The following is a 19,003-nucleotide window of genomic DNA, read 5'->3' on the forward strand; positions in this document are numbered from 1 at the left end:
TGACTGAACTTCATTTTTTTTTTTGGAAGATGGGGGACTGAAATTATCAATTTGAATAAAATTCGACCTTCTGTATAATTTCAATTGAACTTTCCTTCATCAACCTTGCTCTCTCCCATGCAATTTTTGCCGAAGTTCGGACGTCCTGTGAACCGTTGGCTGTCAAATGCCATGAGCTCAGTTCCAATACTCCTGGAACCGGAGCCTCTCCCACATCCAAAGTCGCAAGAAGCCACTCTATTCCTTCCCGTTTGATTTCGGTTACTCATTTAATTTACCCTCATCTTCGGTGAGCTTAAACATCCTCATCCCCGACCTCTCTCAGCGATCGCGACGGCTCTTCCCCCTATTCCCCACCTCAAACCCCGCCACCGTTACGGCACCTCCCGGCGGCCGCCTCTTCGTGAAGCCCACTATTTCCGGCGATAGAGTAAGGAGGGCAGCTCGCCGGCGAGCGACGGAGCTCCTCCACCGGCCCCAGTGGAAGAGCTCGCCGGAGCTCCTCCACCGGCCCAAGTGGTGGGCCCAAGGAAGACTTTCAGCTCTCCTACTTCGTAACAGGCTTGGAAGAACTTGGGCATTCATCATCTTCTCAAATTTAACTTACGATGTTAAATTTTCAGTTCATTGATTAATTGAAGAGCAATTCTGATTTGTTAAAGTTCACTTTGTCTTTTTTTTTTTAAAAAAAAAAAAAGGAATGAATGAATAAAAGAAACGATTTTGTCTACTTTTTGGACATTGGGGAAGTTCTAGATTTTCGTTATGGAAAATTTGGTCGCAGAGATACAATGAGTAAATGGAACGAGTGATTACTAATTCTGTCGTTGGTTTTTATTTAATTGAATCTAAATGAGATATAGGACAAGTGTTAACAGGGCAAAGACTTTCTCGTTGGAACAAGAGAATAGATGACCAGAGCCCACCAGAGAGTTGTGGGTGGGATGCAATAGTAATTGACCATAGACTCATCAAAAAACAAAAATGAAGTAGCGAGCTAAAATAAACAGCTAGTAGCAAATCCTTGGGGCTCATGTCTGTAGAAAACTTCAAAGATCATTATTGACTTTTATTTACTAGTTAGTGTAAAGTCAATTCAAAATTTGATGACCCGCCGCCATTGAATTTTGCTTTGAATCTACACAAAAGCTGTTTACAGTCTTTTATGTTGCTAACCTTTGAATGGTCTTTAGAACTTGATGATCCTATAGTGAGACAAATTTGACAAAGTTACTATGATGAAGACAATGCCATTTTGGTCCCGCTGGCGCTGATGAATATTCCATGGATTCTTGAATTAATATTGGCGTATATTTAGAGCAGTGTCACTCTGACACGCATGTGTTCCAGTTGTTACCATGTGCGTTGGTATGCAACACTTTAGACATCTAAACAAATCTAATATGGAAATAGTATTTACCATGCACAGAAATGATTAGATACATAGGTAATTACATATATAAATATGTGAAGCAGTACTTAGTTGACTGGTCAATGGTACTCTTTCTTTAAAAGACTTGGTTTTCTGTTATATTATATATGAGAGAATAAGAATTTTGTGCTAGATAAACATATAAAAATAAGCATGCATATGTTGGAAAGACTATAGGTTTGACTATTCAATGGTGCCTTCTTTTGAAAAACGTGATTTTATCTAAAATATGTAAAAGGGATGCAAGGAAAAAGCAGCACACTTAACTAGAAATGTTTAGAAACCTAAAATTATCCTTCTTTGTGCTCGGAATGGTTGAGAGTTGGACTTTCAGCAATTTTGTCAATATATTCAGGTAAGCATGCCTCAAAATATTTTCACATCCTTAAACTAGTAAGCATGCTACAATGGAAACTAAGCAACAATCTATGCAGTATCTCTCATTAGACATCATCCGCCAAATGCAAGGAGTCATATTATATGACATATTCCACGCTGGGGGGCCATGTATTTAACCATCGTAGTTTCATAGGCCATTGAAGAAAACCCACTTTGGTATTTGTAACCTTAACCAACAAACCTTCTCTTTAGGTTTGGCTGAAGGATCAAAAGCATTGTTCTACCAAGTCTATGACATTGTATATCCTCTAACATCGTATATCACAATAGAACTTGACATAGTATATAAGCATATTATTCATACATAATACTACGGTTGTTTTCCAGACTAGGGGTCAGCAGGCCATTTCCAAAGATAAGGGCATTGCACACATAAGATAAGGGCAGATACTGACAATCCTTTCTGATCGATCTGCTTCCATTTTGTCTCTCTCATTTTACATTATTTATGGTCCAACCATTCCGGTATTCAACATTCTACCATAGAGTATAGAATCTTATGATATCATCTTACAATCTTGCTTGTGAAGCGTGTTTTCTCAATACAAAATCAATTTAGCTGTTCCTCTAATTCTTGTTTTCAAATATTACTTGTTCTAGAAACATTTGATGAGATTTCTTTTTCTTCCTCCAGCCACAGGGTACAGAGTATACTATTTTGATGCTCAATCAGGGAGAGCGTTCAGGCAATTATATTTGTTTGCTCTGTCAAAACTCTCAATGACACTTGGAGTATTGGAATGTTCCTAAAATGGCACTCGCTGAAGCAATTATTCAGACCAAGCCGCTGGGCATGGGAAAAACGGAGAAGACCTTCAAGTCTTCAACTATCAAGTGCCTGCTTAACCACTCAAACAGTGTTTGCCATAAATACAGAACTGCGATCAAGAATGTCTTTTCAAGTCTGGGCAGAAAGTTTCTTGACAATATACTTGGAACAGAAAGTGTCTACTTAACTGATGCTTTATGTACCTTACCTAGCTGGTCAGCTGCTGAGGCTTTACTGACTATATGAAGTTGATATAATGCCCTTTTGCGAGATATGCGGACTGCTCTGAGACTTGCTTACCATTGATCTACCAGTAATCTGCCTGGCAGAGACATGGAGCAATAGGGGCATATGCAAGAAGGATTTTTTTTAGAGCCACCAAAGAAGAGAGGATTCAGACACTCTACCAGGACATTAATATACCAGATGAGAAACTATTTGGAACAACCTTTTGGATATTTTAAATATGAATTCACTGGTATGACATTTCTATCACATACAACTTCGTCTGGGATCTTTTTGGCTTACAAAAGATCTCTCCGGGAGCGAGTATATAGAGAATAAACCTATATAAAAATCTAGCCTTTTTGCCATTGTCAACATCCTTGTCCGCTTGGTATCAGGCGATTGGTAAAATTGTTGTTTTTATCAGGTGTCTGCCTGGGAAGGCTAATGACTTGGCTTGCAGCTGAGCGCCCATTTCTTCGACTATCCCATACCTGGTAGGGCGATTATTTTCCCCTTGAATTGCAGTGGAAGAAGATAAAGCCCAGAGATCTAACTAAAGTTACAATCACAGCATCATATTGTTTAACTCCCAAAATTCCATCGGATTCCCATTCAAATGAAGTATTAAACATTATAGGATTTCAAAGTGGATTTTACAGAAGCAAGAAACCTGACATGCCAGCATAAACGTAGCTTAGGGCCATTGATATGGCTCTGAACATGCCAAAAGCAATTGCAGCGACAATTCAAACAAGCCGTCATATTTGATGAGAACTTTCTAAGCGACATCAGCCTCCAAGTGAAATTTCTATTCAGCAATCTTCTCCTCTGTTAACATGCAACAATCAATTTTTTCCTCATTACTAGTTGGCAGGTAAGTCACAAGTTTGAAGTGGCAAAATCCTCCTAATGTTCTTTAAATATGATGGTATCATTGCCTGAGAATATTGAACAATTAGAAAGAGTGCCTTGCAAGATCAAAACTTCGGGTGATCCAAATAACTGCATAAATGGAGATCAAAAGCCGGTGATTAGCTGGTAAGTATATTCCCTAATATTTTCTTTTTGGTATATGCTCGAATATTTAGAAGGTGAAAGCTATTGTCATTGAGGTTCTATTCCTAGCTTAAGGGTTTTTGAAGATCTGAATATCTTGAGACCAGCCGATATGACAAAGACAAATAAATGGTAAGATGAAAACTACAAATATTTGTCAAGGGCAAAAGCCCTTCGGAGTTATCTACCAAAAGAAAAAGAGAGGAAAAAAAAAAAGCCTTTTGGAGTTGGGAAAGTTCCATAAACTGTAAAATGTGATTTACAATCAACAACTTCACAAGAAAAGACATGAATCCTTACTCTGCATTTGGCATATCCAGTAGCCGTCATGATCATCAAATTCAGTTGTTGGTTAACCTCCTAAATGCATGCAAGCACCTAGACTCTCAATGTAAGCAAGAATTTGCTTTGCAAAATGTTCACCATTCAATGTGCCAAAGTACTATTACTGAACTCATAATTACATGGTACCTCCATATCGAGCACACATGGTACCTCCATATTGAGTGCTCGCCTTTGTTCTTACCTTGCTAAACAGTCTAACCACCAGAGCAGCATTCAACAGATGTGCATAGGTTTCGTAATTCTGTAACAAATATGATATCCGCATCAAAACATCATAGCTATTTCCAAGCATATGAATTCTAAACGTCCATCAATTTGGCATAAGCTGAAACTGCAACAGATGGTTCTATTAGCTGAAAAAATTGATTGCAGCAGGTAATATTGAACATTTTGTTGGAAGAAATCCTAAATGTTCCCCATCAGACTGAACATAGATGTCACCTCTGCACATTTCCTCAGCAACTTCAATGGACTTCACACTGCACCCACAATGGCATCAGATGGATGTACTATCAGGTTGAAATGTTGGATAGATAAATCTTAATGGAAGCACATGAGCAAAAGCTGCCGACCAAAATGTAAAGACACTATATCAGTATAAATAATGCATCATGGCTGGACTATAGTCTTTTGAATCTTAGGAAATGCATTCTACCATCCCTCCCTCACTCCATTAGCAAAAACATCCAAACTATTGAAAAAAATTACCTGAATATACATGATCCATCATAACTGCATCCAACTGGAGTTACTTGAATCAAAGGATACATTTGTCCAACTATTGAAAAAGAAGAAGAAGAAGAAGATAACAATCACTTTTTATCCCTTGTCTAAGAGGAAACCACTTCATCTCTTGTCTATGGTACTCTAAGAGCCAAGAGGAAACCACTTCATCCCTTGTCTATGGTACTCTAAGAGCATCGGATGTACACACCCTTTAAATATAGCTTCATGGTTTTTTTTTATCATTAGTCCAACATCACCATTTCCACTAAATTCACCATATGATATTAGAATCCAATTAGTCTAATAGTTTTAGAGCAAAGCATTATTTTCAATTAGATCACTGTTATATCATAATTACAATCATGGTCATCTAGCCTTTTCCTAACTATTTGGGGTCTGCTTCATGGATTCTCATTCACCAAGTGTTCCCATCTAGGGCCGCCTTTGGTGTTATACTTCCTGAAATTTTGGCCATGCAACATATAATCATAGGTGCAACACACATAGGTCTTCATTTCATCAAACTTCATTTTATGCCGCTGAAAATTGTAAGGTGTCTTACATTGCAGAGTCCAGGTGAAGGTGGAAGCAGAGATCATCAAGCTCATACCTAGAGGCAGGTGTCCCACCTTTTACAATACATGTTTATATTAAAAGGCTAAGCTAAAGTTGCACTTCGCATCATCACTGTTTTGTCTTTGTTTCTTCTTCTTCTTCTTTCTTCTTTTTTGCAGGGGGGGTGGTGTGTTTATTTCCAATATCCGGAACATAAAAGCATGTTTGGCAGCCATGGTTGTCTCTCATTTTCAAAATTGAGAAACAAAGGAACATGTTTGGTGGGGTGGTGGTGGTGGTGGTGGTGGCAGCAGCAACAGTGGTCAGGATGGCAGCCACGAGATAGAGGTGGAAGGAATGGTGGTCTTAGCTGCGACATCTAAGGTTGCTAAGGTGTCAGTGTTGGTGCTGCTGCCGGCAGCAGCGATGGCAGTTGCCACCATGGTTTTGGTGGTGATGGCATGTGTTGGTTGTTATCAATGTTACCTGGATTCTAAATTCACTACATCAATCCAGGTCAAATACATATCCATGAGTCAAATGTCTCAGAGTTTTGGATACTGATCAAATTCCTGCATTGTGCTTTTAGTAGCCTTTAGTGACTGATAGGTTGGCCTTTCAAGCAATGAGTTCAACCCACCACAACAGCATTGGAAGTAAGATTTTACTACTTTTAGAGCTCAAGATGCATGCAATAAAAATAACTTTGTGAAATACCATATACTAAAACATCTTAACAAACAATACTTCTAATTGTTATCCATTATAAAATAATTTAAAAATTGAATTTATACTTTATTTAAAATGTAACCTAAGCCATGACTCTTTTTTATCCTTTCACTGATTTAAGTACTTGTATACATGCCAGAATCATAATCTTACATCTAGCATTTGCCATACCGTGCCAAACCGGCCGGTACACCCCGTATCGTACCGGATTGGCGGAGAACTGGCACGATTTGGCCGGTAAATTCGATACACCGGCAGTACGGAAGGAAAAAAGAGAGAAAGTGAGAAAGAGAGAGAGAGAGAGGAGGAAAGGGAGGAAGGTGGGAGCCGCCGGAGGCCGGCGGTGGCCGGCTACGGCCGTCGGAGGGCTTTCGAGCCTCGTATCGCCTGATAGGGCTTTCAAGAGAGTGAGAAAGAGAGAGAGAGCGCTTGGAGGGGGGAGGGACCTACCGGACGGACGGAGCCTCTGTTGCGAGGCCCCCGATGGCCGGTGAGCCAACGCCGACGGCCTGAGGGTGGTGGCGCGGGCAGAGCCCCTCCACGGCTCCGCCCCTTTCTTCTTTTTCGAAACAGACGGTCTGTTTTGATTTTTTTTTTTTGGTTTTAAACTTATGAAGTCGGCAACTATGTTGCCGACTTAATGAATTTAAAAAAATAAAAATAAAAATCATGAAGCCGGCAAATTATTTGTCGGCTTCACTTAAAACTATCTTTTTTAAAAAATCACGAAACAGGGGCGACGCCCCTGTTTCACGTCCGCGGAGCCGCGTGCGCGGACTGCGCCCTCCGGCGGCCACGGCGGCCAGCCGGAGGCCGTCCGACGGCCCCGCCGGCTCCTTCCCCTCCCTCTTTTTCTTTCTTCCTCCTCTCTCTCTATTTCTCTCTCTTTCTCTCTTTTTCTTCTTCCGGTTCGGATCGTCTTCGTCGGTTCGGTACGGTACGAAACCATACCGAACCGTACCATCGGCCAGCCGATACAGCCGGCAGTACCGGTTCAGCATACCTTGCTTACATCATTTTTTATGTGGCAACATTAGTTAAGATGGTAGCTGATGGCTATTGCAGGAGTGACAGCAGTAACCGCAAAGAGCTAGCGTGATGGTGGCAATGCTGGTGGTGGCTGAGTGATGATGATCACAGCAGCATTTGTTGGGGGTGGATATCAGTGGCTACTGGTGACCATCATAGTCGAGATGTTGAATAAGTGGTAGTGGTAATAACAAGACCACGGTGGTGGTGCTAATGGTGGTGATGGTGGTTGTGGAAATAGTGGAGGAAGGGTAAGGATATAGGGATGGCAGTGGCCATGATAGTGGCAACAACTTGATGTTTTCTTTTACTTTAAAAAAAATTCATTCTACAAAATCTTGGAATCTACAGATAATAAAAATAAATACCAAACATGTTTTCTGCCCCATGTTTCCTCTCAACACTGAAAAACAGAAGAAGCATACCATACAAGGCCTATATAACTAGCAAATCAATATTTGTCAGTAGAAAAAAATAAAAGAAACAAATATTTGTCATTATTTAGCAGAAAAAAATAGATCTCACAACATTATTTAGAAGAAACCAATATTTGTCAAAGTTGATAAATCACTGGAAATGAAGAATATCTTTTTAGATCAAGAGAATTTTATGTATACCCATTACTTTATAGGAGTTACCACAGAATAAATTAACTCTAATAAGAATAAACTACATTCCCATGCATAGGTTGCCATAGGTGCATTTTCCAATAGAAAGAACTTTCTCTCATATTCTTATGAACACTGAGATCAAAACATGTCAATGTTGTCAAGGTGATAAAAGACAAGCTGAAGTTGGGAACTACAGAAATATAGATGTGATTGTCAATAATAGCAGCAAGTAAAGTCTCAGAAGAAATATTATCAAGCGAAAAAAAAAGTACTTCGCTGCAAATAGTGCAATACAAAACAAGAAAAACTTACCTTCTTGAAGAAACATTTCTCTCTGATAAATGTGTTCCCTTGTACAATTTATGCAGTTTAAGAACAAAATCATACCATTTGAAGTCTTGAAGAATCACCACCTAAGACATGCAACATTAATCCACTTAAACTATAGTATGAATGTCCTATAATCAAGTCAAGATGAACAAAACAACATCGCGAAATTGAAGCACCTCTAAGTTTCCGCTGGAAGGATCAGCTGTTGGTGTTATTTTCATGCCACCACCAAAGAATTTTGCATTTCCGATGCAAAGAGCGGTGACTTTATGAAATACTTCCCACTCTCCTCCATTTACCTATAGTATAGCACATGGTAGTCTGTAAAATTGCTGATCCATGTAGACAGCGAGTCATCATGCACAAATAGCATAATGATTTTGACAAGGTATTTCAGAATAATACTGACCTTGACTTTGAGGTTCCGGTTAGTGTGTCCGATGAATGCTCTCAAAGCCCCAAAAACATAACACAGTTTTCCAAATCTTTTAAACTTAGAAGCATAATAACCTGCTTTTGCACTCCTACAGAGAAGCCCGATAAATATAATGATTTTTTTTATCAGCAAATTTATCTAATCAAATACTTTGTGAATTAACGTTATGTTCTTACAAGTGAATATCAGCAACATTAATGAAGAAATGCTGTTCTCCATTTTGTCCGGTAATAATGCCAACATCTAGTTTTGATTTAAATCCTGCATAATTGGTGTCTGCTGTAAGTATGCAAGATGAAAAGAAATTCAAGTTCAGCTTGCAACAGTCTACTGCACCAAATTTGATATACAACATGGATAGTATTGTTACATAATATTGGAACCTGGTGATTTTTAACTTTTAAACATTTAATATGCTTATGTATGGCATATAAATAATATATTGTGCCATTGTTAATGCGTATTACAGGTGCAAGCAAGCTGAGCCGGAGCTAAGCCTTATTTTAGGATGCTCAGGCTTGGCTTGATATATATGAATCATGTTCAGACTAGGCTCAAGCTCGACCCAAGCTCAATAGAAGCTTCTTAAGCTTGGCTTATATCAGCTCCATGCCAAGGCTTTGACCTAGGGATGGTAATGGGCAAGGTACCTGCAAAATTTGCCCTACTGGTATCTGTCCCAAACCCGATTACCAAATTAACTAAAAATCCCCAACCCGTCCTATTTAAAATTCATATACCCGCTGTGTACCCGAACCCACCCAACTAACCCTCATTCATGCTCATATTATTATGAGAACAGAACTCTATAAATTGAAAATTTTATAGCCAAAGAAGAATCCTTTCGATCAAAAATCCCCAAACCCTACAAAAAATCATGCTTCTACCAAGATTAAGCTCTCAAAAACTCAAGGGACCAACTCACACAGCCACAACTCGCACAAAATCCCATATGATTGAAGAAAAAAACCCCAATTGGAACCTACGAAACCCCTCTGATCTCCCTCAGGTGCTGTCCTTCCCCACAATCTCCGAAAACGAGAATGAAATGAAAAGAAAAAGAAGTGAAAAGAAAAAAAGATCAATCTATGTGGGAAAAGGTCTTACACTCTTACCCTTTAATTTTTCCATCTTTCCTTTGTTTTCGTTGATTTTTCCTATGTTTTCCCCTGATTTTTCCTCTGTATTTTCCATTCTCAGATGTCTCAATTGGGTGGGAGGCTTGAAGCGGCGGCCAAATAAGGAAGCCTAGATGATGGCCAGGGTTTTGTGTTGGTATTTATAGATACGAGTTTAAAGGGTATATACTATCAATCAACTTATTAATGAAGCCGAACTGTGCCTTATTTATTTATTTATTATGAGGCCCATGTGCAATAGCCAAGTTACATCCACAGTCCATTCTTCTAACACATACAAGTAAATGTTTGACTACAAAACCTTAACAACATGAACCATTTGGTTGCTACTAGTGAGCAAAGAAAGAAAGTACATGCTAGAGGTTGTCTTTTTCTTTTTGAAATCCTAAGTCCCTTTTCACTAAGTGACTTTGAAATCGCGCGCGCACACACACATATATATATATGCACGCACACCACACATATATATATGTATGGGGATAAATTCTGCTAAGTAATGTCTATGGCTTCGATAAAGTCAGGTTTTATCTTTGGTAATCGCATATATACATAAAACAAGAAAAAGGAATTCATTAAAGAATGAGAGTATGGTGCCTATAGAAAATTATATAATCAAACATTAAACCTAAAGGAAGTAACATAAGTGGAAAACCTCTCACAATCCGTTCTACTGCTTCATATGGATCATTTTTCCTGATGAAACAAACCAAACAGGAATTGTCAACAGTTAATAACAGCAAAAAAACAATAGACATCTGTTATAGATAAGGCAGGTATGGAAGGAAAGCTGACCAGCCAAATGTCCTAGCAAAATCTGAACCAGTCCCAAGTGGAATGAGCTGCAAAAGAAGAGCTCAATCAAAAAAAATAATCCTAATGGCTATTTATAGTGAAATAGTCAAGGTTGTGATGCAGATGAGATGATTAAGTGGAACATAATACAACTCACGCCTAAAGCAGTTGAATGTTCAGGTCCATGGTCAAGAGACTGGACCGGATCTCCTGCCCAAAAGAAGCCATTTACCACCTGAATTCCAAGAGAAGGCATCCAAAATATGATCCACAAATTATCATACTAAAGCTAGTAACTTTGAGTGCCATGAGTGTGACCATAGAGCTGACAAGTATGTGAAGTTCAAGAATATACAATTGAGAAATCTTTTGAGTTTGTCTGCATGTGCATCGAGAAATGAACCTCTTCAAGGCCAAGACAGGTTCGTATCAGGAAAGATACATGCTATAGAAGAAAACCAGGTTTTGATACCTAACAAACATAATATCATCATGTCCTTGATAGAATGCCAATTGTTCAACTTATTTTGAGAGCTCAGCAATGTTTAAAATAATGACCTTGACCACCAAGACTTGTCATCAACATAGGAGGTCGGTATTGTTCAGATGTGTTCAGAAATAGATCCTAGTATTACTTCATTATAATTATTAGTTTTTTTTATGATTAGACAAAATTACTGGCAGACTGTTGCATCTTGTTCCTTTTTGGTCAGTTTATAGTAACTCGCAATGAAGATCCTGAAGAAAAATGAAGGTTTAGACCATTTATCTGCGCTTTGTTCCCCTTCTTGCAGAATTTCTCTAGGCATCTAGTGGATTGTACTCCTCTTTTACCTGCAATTACAGGATGTCACCAAATTCCATAGCACTTATCATGCGGATGCAAACTAAGATAAACTACCAACATAATAATGACAGCCTGGCTACAGTGGGTAATGTCAGACATCCAATATCTACCAAAAAAATGTCAGACATCCAATCAGTTGGATAACCATATAGCTATGTCTGTGACTGCATAGTGATGTACACACTGCCAAGCAGTACAGTTTTGAAAGATAGAGATTGTCTTGAGAGATCATTACTTTGTTACCTGGAAACTAGCTTTTGGGAGTTTTTCTAACAAGTTGGGCATTTGAACAAGATATGACACAGCAAATTGACTTCTTGTTATTTTAATATGGTTGTTACGTTAGCCATAAGCGTCGATGTTTATTTTGGCATTCTTAAGTAAGGTGATGTTCAAGGTTTTATGTCCCAGTGGAACGGGGAGCGTCCCGACCGTCCCATCTTATTCCAATGAGAAAAAAATGGGACTGGGATAGGCTCGGGACTCCAAATCCATCCTTGTAGGGAGAGAAGAAGAAAGAGGAAAGAAAGAAATGAAGAAAGATGAAGAAAAAGAAAAAATAAAAGGAAAGAAGAAAAAAATGAAAAAAAGAAAGGAAGAGAGAAGAAAAAGAAAGAAAAAGGAAAGAAAAAAAGGAAAGCAAAGAAAAGAAGGAAGCAAGAAAAAAGAAAGAAAAGAAGGAAAGAAGAAGAGAAAGATGGAGGATATCTACTAAGATGCATGAGGACTGTTGTCGGGATGGAAGGGACAGTGGGACGTCCCGTTCCATGAAGAAATCTGGACACCTTTGTTCCACGAGATTTAAAACCTTGATGATGTTATAATATATGCAGGGTGTGAAGAACAAACTTTACACCCAACACTAGATTCAATTATAGTGGTCATAAGAAAAGGACTTTAAACTGTTGGATGTAATTTAGGAGGCCCGAAATACCTACTTAAAAAAATCATATGCTTTGGAGACCAAAAACCTATGTATGAAGTCATCCCAACCTTAATGCTCTATATCATTTCATTACTACTATATATTTGGGATGAGTTTCATAGGATTTCCAGATTATATGATTTTTTATACGTTGGCATTTTAGATTTCTTAGATCACATCCACTGGTTTAGAGTTTCTTTTTCAACCACTAACATTGAATTTGCTTACGCATGTTAAGTATTTTATTTACACATTGTGTGTGATACAAGAATTCCGTACCAGATCGAACCGACCGATACATCCCGTATTGAGCCGAACCGACAGGAATCGGGACGGTTCCACCAGCGAAACTGGTATAATGGAGGGAGAGGGAAAAAGAAAAAAAGAGAAAGAGAGAGAGAAAGGAGGAGAGGAAGAGAAAGTCCTAGCCGTCGAAGGCCGGCAGTGGCCCGCTATGGCCGTCAAAGAGCTTCCGTAGCTCGATTATTGCCCGATAGGGCTTTTACAAGAGCAAGAAAGAGAGATAGAACCCAGAGGGAGGAAGCGACGTATCGGAGGATGAGCAGCTGGCGGAGGGGTTGTTGATGTTTGTCGTGTGGCCGCTGTGGCCACCAGGCGGCAGAAACCGCGCGAACGGAGCTGCGGCTGTAGAGCAGGGGCGACAGTCCTTGTTCATCTCCCTTTTAAAAAACAAAGATGAATAGTGAAGCCGACAATCGGTTTGCTGGCTTCACTTTTGAATTTTTTTAAAGAAAGACCAAAATAGTGAAGTTGGCCCATGGTTTGCCGGCTGCACTTAAGTGAAGCCAACAAATCGGTTGTTGGCTTCAAGTATTTCGGGCTTTTTAAAAAAAATAGCCGTGAAATGGGGCAATGACCTATTTCACGCCTGCGGCGCCGCATGCGCGAAGTGTGCCGTCGACGGCCACGACGGCCAACCGGAGACTGTTCGACAACGTCTCCGATGGATTCCCCTCCCTCCTTTTCTTTCTCCCCCCCTTCTCTCTATATTTCTCTCTTTCTCTTTTTTCCTTCTCCCTGTTCGCTTTCTTTGTTTGTGTTGGTTCGCGCCGATCCGATTCGGTATGGAACCATACCGACCTGTATTGCCGACCGACCGGCATGAGTTCTGATATCGAATCCGAAAATCTTGGTGTGATACACCCACATCCTTTTTAAGTATCCATAAAAAGATCCATACAGTGCAGATCATAAGATTCAAGTCTCATTAGTTTTTTAAGTACTAAAAACATATCATCTATAGGTGTTTTTAAACGCTTCAATGAGGACTTATACTTTTTTCCAACATACTGTAGCATGAAAAGCAGCTTTTCTCATATGGATCACTATAAACCAATCAATTATAAGAAATTCTTATATATTTATTTTTTAACCAATCAACTGACGCCAGTAATAAGAAATGCTTATAAATTTTAGAAAGAATGTATTCTATCAAAGTCTCTCAGTTTTTTGGAGATTGAAGTTTAATACCCTTTATGATACCTCGATTGCATCGATCCAAAGTGGCTGGGTGGCATGGTCATAAGGAAGTTCCAAAGGGGCTTCAACTTATATTAAAAAGCGAGAGGGGAAAGTTTTAGATCACATGAATTGAGTTGTGAAAAGGGATCTGCTAATGCAACATGACAGCAGTTGTATCTAAAGCCATACATGAAGAGAGCCATTCATGAATAACTTGGGATTAGCTCATTTAGCAGTTGATTCAAGCTTATTCAGTTAGAAAACAAGCTAGGATCAAGCGAAATTCTAAAGCTTTGCAAACAAATGAGTTAACCATGAACCATGGTGTGTTCACAATAATAACTATATGCTCGAAGCTTGGGTTGGTTCAATAGCAGTACTAGGCATATCCCTGGATAGAAATGATTGGCAAGCAAGTACAAAGCCAAGCTTGGCTTTGCTCAATAGCAGCCCTAGGCATGTACCTAGATAGAAATGATTGGCAAGCAAGTACAAAGCCAACCTCAAACAGTTCCACATAAGGCTCGATGGATATGCTATAGCTTACATTCGAAGCAGCTCTTTAAGGTAGTGATGCATTATGGTCATATATTTCCAAGTTCCAACCTTTTCTACCTAGTCCATATCAATAAAAGCTAGTCAACACCATTATTATCTTTGTCGGGGGAAAAAGAAAAACAGACCTTTCTTATCTAGCCCACCTAAAAGCATTCTCATAAGAAAATGTTTTTTCCTTGCTAACTGATAAAATTGACATTCTATAGCAATAAAACTACTAGTTTTTTTGGGAAATATCATAAGAAATATGTCTCTAGAATCTATGAATCGACAACTTAAGTATCATCTGCTGGTGGTATCACCTAGCAGTGCATTCTATAGCATTCATATAACCAAGCCATGCCATTGCATAAGAGTTGTATTTATATAAGAAATATGCATTCTTTAGCAGTTCTATACCAAGCCATGCCAATGCTTGGCATGCACCAGAACAGTTTCATGACAAAGACTGGCATTGCAGCCAGAATCATGCCAGTACCACTTGCCAGTAAGGCATCATATAGTGCCTATAATGCATGTCATGTCAACTAGCACTTAAATTCATGATATGAAAATGCAATTAGCCTAAAGCTAATGGCATCAGCCAGAGTTGGTCTCTTTTTCCTCTCCCTACCATACCGATCATATAAGGCATTTAGTAGCTTCATGATCAAAAGCTTTGGAACAAGTACAGAACATAAGTTTCTAAGTAAACTCAACCTTTAAATTCAGCATAATGCTGTATTCTAAGCCATAACGGTGCTATGAGATGAAAAGTTAGTCATTACTAACCAAAGATGCTTCCAACCTTTATAACTCTACTATCATTTATGTCCAATATAATGTGTCGATACCAACATTACTTCCTGCCACAAATGTGCATATTTTATGCATTATTTATTTGCATATATTCTTTCAAGCCTATGCCAACCTGAAGCGGTCACTTCTTGATAGCATGAACTCAAACTAATAAAACTAACAAGACAACTCTGCCTATCATCAATTTTCCTTCAAGTTTTCACAAAGTTCTCTTGGTTAGGAATTCAGTATTAGGGTTGATCCCAAGTTAAGGTTGTAAAGCGATATTAAACTTTGACAAACTACACCTTATTCCATAGAATCAATTCCAAAAAAATGAGAAAAAACCTGTCAATTCATGTGATCCTTCAGTCTTAACCATCAGAATGTATTTACAGAAGAATAAAATAAAAGGTGAAGTTGTATTAATATTTAAATGTTACACAGAATATACATACATATCCCTGGTTCCCATGAGTATGGGAAACCCCAGTTCCCAACTATACACTCTCTCATTTCATGCAACTTAATGATCAAATGTTTCATCCCAAAATAAACTTATGAAGATGCTAATGTCCGCTTAGTAGGGCTAGTTATCTGGGTATTGCAATTGCACTAGTTACAACTGAATTTTTGAACCATGAGTACAAAGCAAATATGGGACACAGGAAACTGCTGCCGTTGCTGCGAAATCATAGCGCTCATTAGAGAGCATTAGACACATGTTCAAGAATTCATGGATAAATTTCAAAGCCTACTGAACAAATTCAGTTTTTCATAATTATTTAATTGAATCATATATTATTTCCCTTTTATATTATAAGACCTTGTTAGCTAATTGCTAGTGCATCTTATATAATCTTTAGGCCTTTGATGTCATAAACAAATGAAAATGAATGACTAACAGTAAAGACTTAAACAGACAATGAGTGACACATGTTTGGCAGAACCAATACATAACATAGTTGGAGCAAATATAGTTACAATAACAAAAGTCATATGTTATCTTCCACCATTTATTTTATAAGCCTGGTTTTGCAGATCTCAATACATGCATGGAAAGTGGGACACACATTATGTCTGATCAAGGTATATTATGTCAAGGGCATATTCTAACCTCATGAAGTGTACCGTCACCTCCAACAGCTATCACAGCATCCGCCCCTTCCCTTATTGCCTACATAGCTCAGCCATAGCCATAGATGGACACAATTCAGAACTTCTTGGAAGCATGTACACAAAATAAATTTTAACAAAAACTAGAATCATGTATCATACTTCCGATGAAATTTTCTACCTCCCGTGTTATGTCCATGGCATGAGAGGGACCTGAAGTTATCGACTCGCATATCTGGTCACAACACATATACAAGCAATTGCACAAAGATAAGAACAAATATAAATGCCACTTAATAACTGAAATTATACTAGCAGTCAATCTGCTAAAACATAACGAGTATATCTATGAAAGCCATGGCCTGAATCATCTTGGAGTGACAAAGGTTAAACTTTAGAGGTGTTAATATCCAAAAGAATTAAGGTAATTGTTATAATGATCAGACACGACCGCAGGCAGAATGAATGGGTCAAGTGCCAAACATTTGGCAGGCAAAGATGAAGTAATAAGATCTCGCACCGTAAAAAAATTAAAATAAAATGAAGGAAGCCGAAGCATCAAAAATCAATTAAAAAAGACAAATCGTCCGCTTGCGGGATGATAACAATTCATCTTCAAGATCAAATAAATAAACAGCTAAGGAACAGAGCTAACATTGCAGTGTCCGCCAAGCCGAGTCCTGAGATAAGGAAGCAACCTCTTCCACTCCTTCCCGGTCCGGCCATTGGCACCTGAATCCACCCACAAGATTAAAAGAGAAAAAAGGAAAATAGAACGGAAGAGAAGAAAGAATAATTGAGGAGAGGAATACCCTTGGGGTTGACTACGAAGACGAAATCTCTCCTCGAGTGAGAGGCGAGGCCGCTTGGAGAATCGGCGGAGAGATCGAGGGCGCTCGACTGCTCCGCTCTCAGCGAAAAAGAGGGTTTCGGCATGGTCAGTGCCGCTATCCCACACGCCATTCTCGAGCCCTAGAGAGGAGGTTTATATAGAAGAGGGAAAGAGGGATGGCCGCCGTCGTCTTTTCCTGCGAGCAGTTAATGAGGCTTTGAGCTGCGGGTCAAAAAAAGGGTTTGCGGATTAAACAGGCGTTGTCGCTCCGGAGAGGATAGCGGTGCCGTCGGTAATCGGATAGAGTCTTAGGTGCGCCGCGGCCAAGGACATCTTCAGGCGCTTTGAGGCTGCTTGCTTTTATTTCTCGGAGCGCCGGGAATGTGGAACCGCCGGCAGCCAACGGAACGGCGATAAAAGCGTCTTTGGCACCACCGTCATTCATTTTTTTCAAGAAACTTCTCAGAACCGGTTGACTTTTAGCAATTGTCCGATTTATTAGGGCCTGATTTTTTTTTTTTTTTGGGTACAGTTTGATACTGTTTTTGTCTATGGTGTTGTTTCCCTGCCTAATTTCCAACGCCCCGTTTTGTTTGGTGATTAAAAAAAAAAAAAAAATCAAGAATCAGTTCAAGTACAGACATCTGCTCCGGAGCAAAGAATGCGGTGTTGAAGTATTTAACGAAGTGCTAAGTATTCCGTGACATTGAAATAGAAGCGAAAAACTATCACTTTGGTTGTCTTAGTATCGCTATTTTAGATAAATACTATGTCAAATAAAATGTTCAAGAAGGCTAAAGTATTAAGGTACTAAAGCATTATTCATTATCAAGTGACCTTGCCAACTTGGTACTTTAGCGATTTATAATTATCATTTTTATTTCAATAATCCAATCCATCAAATAGAAATTTTGGGAGGTTGATAACAAAAGTGTTGTGTACTTTTGTTAGAGAAGCATGTGTAACATCAATGTGAAGATTTACTTATAATAGTAAATTTGTCAGAGAATTATTTTTTTTATTTATGTATTTCTTCTCTCTCTATAGAGGTTTTTTTTTTTTTTTTTTTTGGAGGGGGGATCAATAATTAGAGTTTACAAGCAGTCATACATTTGCATGTGTTAAAATAGCAATAAAGATATCCCATGAAGGATTCCCATAGTTCAAATATTCGAATTAATATTCTCATTTGAGGGTTTGAATTTTTACAAGATATATCTGGATGTGAATTTGATACTGGTAAGTATCTTTCTTTCGAAACATGGGCACAAGTTAGCCTAGATTTTCCTAGCTTATCAACTATAGTGGCATTTATGGCTGATCGATGCATTAAGAGCTATCTACTTTATTGTAGCTTATTTCCATAGCAAATCTCCCCCCACCACCATAAGATAATGAAATTTTTTTTACCATTTATTATTATTTTTAAAATAATTTATCGAAATAATATTCTTAAAAATATTTATCAAACTACTACCTAGAAGAAAATCGCCTATAGTAGGGCGACTTTAGATGCCATCTGGACTCCTTCCCACACCGTGTGGGAGTATGAGTCAACCAAAAAAATCGATGATCAAAAGGACGAGTTTCATAGTCGTCTTATGGAAGGTACTTTCATAGTCGCCTTATGGAACGGCAACTATATGAGTCGCCCTCCCAATGGGCGACTATGAAACTCACCCTTCTAAATACCGACTCTTAAGGACTTAAGCAAAAAAAAAAATCACAATCGGTCCCCCTCCTCCCTCCCACAGTCGGTCCCCCTTCCGGTGACACTGGTCTCCCTCCTCTTCGCACGATCTCTCCCTCTCGGTTTTCTCTTCCTCCCCGCACGATCTCTCCCTCTCAGCCCCCCTCCTCGCACAATCCCCACCGCTCGGTGCCCCCTTC

At 38.9% G+C, this 19,003-nt stretch overlaps 1 protein-coding gene across 4 annotated transcripts; it reads right to left on the minus strand.

The window, feature by feature from the left end:
• Positions 1 to 4,103: 4,103 nt before the first annotated feature.
• Positions 4,104 to 17,650, minus strand: LOC105043317 (sphingoid long-chain bases kinase 2, mitochondrial). 4 transcript variants are annotated; one of them, XR_831671.4, is made up of 13 exons: positions 17,094 to 17,650; positions 16,937 to 17,013; positions 16,463 to 16,516; positions 16,283 to 16,342; positions 10,734 to 10,811; positions 10,577 to 10,623; positions 10,437 to 10,477; positions 8,822 to 8,906; positions 8,619 to 8,733; positions 8,386 to 8,508; positions 8,192 to 8,292; positions 4,671 to 4,793; positions 4,104 to 4,560 (listed from the first exon to the last, which is right to left on the minus strand). XR_831671.4 is itself a non-coding variant. In XM_010920820.4 (13 exons), the coding sequence occupies exons 1-13, from the start codon at positions 17,242 to 17,244 to the stop codon at positions 4,529 to 4,531; spliced, it is 1,002 nt and encodes a 333-aa protein (XP_010919122.1). In that variant the 5' UTR covers positions 17,245 to 17,648; the 3' UTR covers positions 4,104 to 4,528. The 4 variants fall into 4 exon arrangements, 3 of the variants coding, with proteins under 3 accessions (XP_010919122.1, XP_010919123.1, XP_010919121.1); XM_010920820.4 differs by having other exon boundaries at positions 4,671 to 4,708; positions 17,094 to 17,648; XM_010920821.4 differs by having other exon boundaries at positions 4,104 to 4,793; positions 17,094 to 17,649.
• Between the last annotated feature and the right edge of the window lie 1,353 nt (positions 17,651 to 19,003).

This window comes from Elaeis guineensis, chromosome 4 (assembly GCF_000442705.2).
Source record: "Elaeis guineensis isolate ETL-2024a chromosome 4, EG11, whole genome shotgun sequence".
NCBI classification, from domain to species: Eukaryota; Viridiplantae; Streptophyta; class Magnoliopsida; order Arecales; family Arecaceae; genus Elaeis; species Elaeis guineensis.

Excerpts from the sequence above, each read along its gene's own strand:
- LOC105043317 (XM_010920819.4), bottom strand. The coding sequence starts at position 17,244 with ATGGCGTGTGGGATAGCGGCACTGACCATGCCGAAACCCTCTTTTTCG. Across the intron at positions 16,343-16,462 it reads CCATGGACATAACACGGGAG|GCAATAAGGGAAGGGGCGGA; the intron begins GTAGAAAATTTC and ends TGAGCTATGTAG. Across the intron at positions 4,709-8,191 it reads AGAAATGTTTCTTCAAGAAG|TGTGAAGTCCATTGAAGTTG; the intron begins GTAAGTTTTTCT and ends TTGTGGGTGCAG.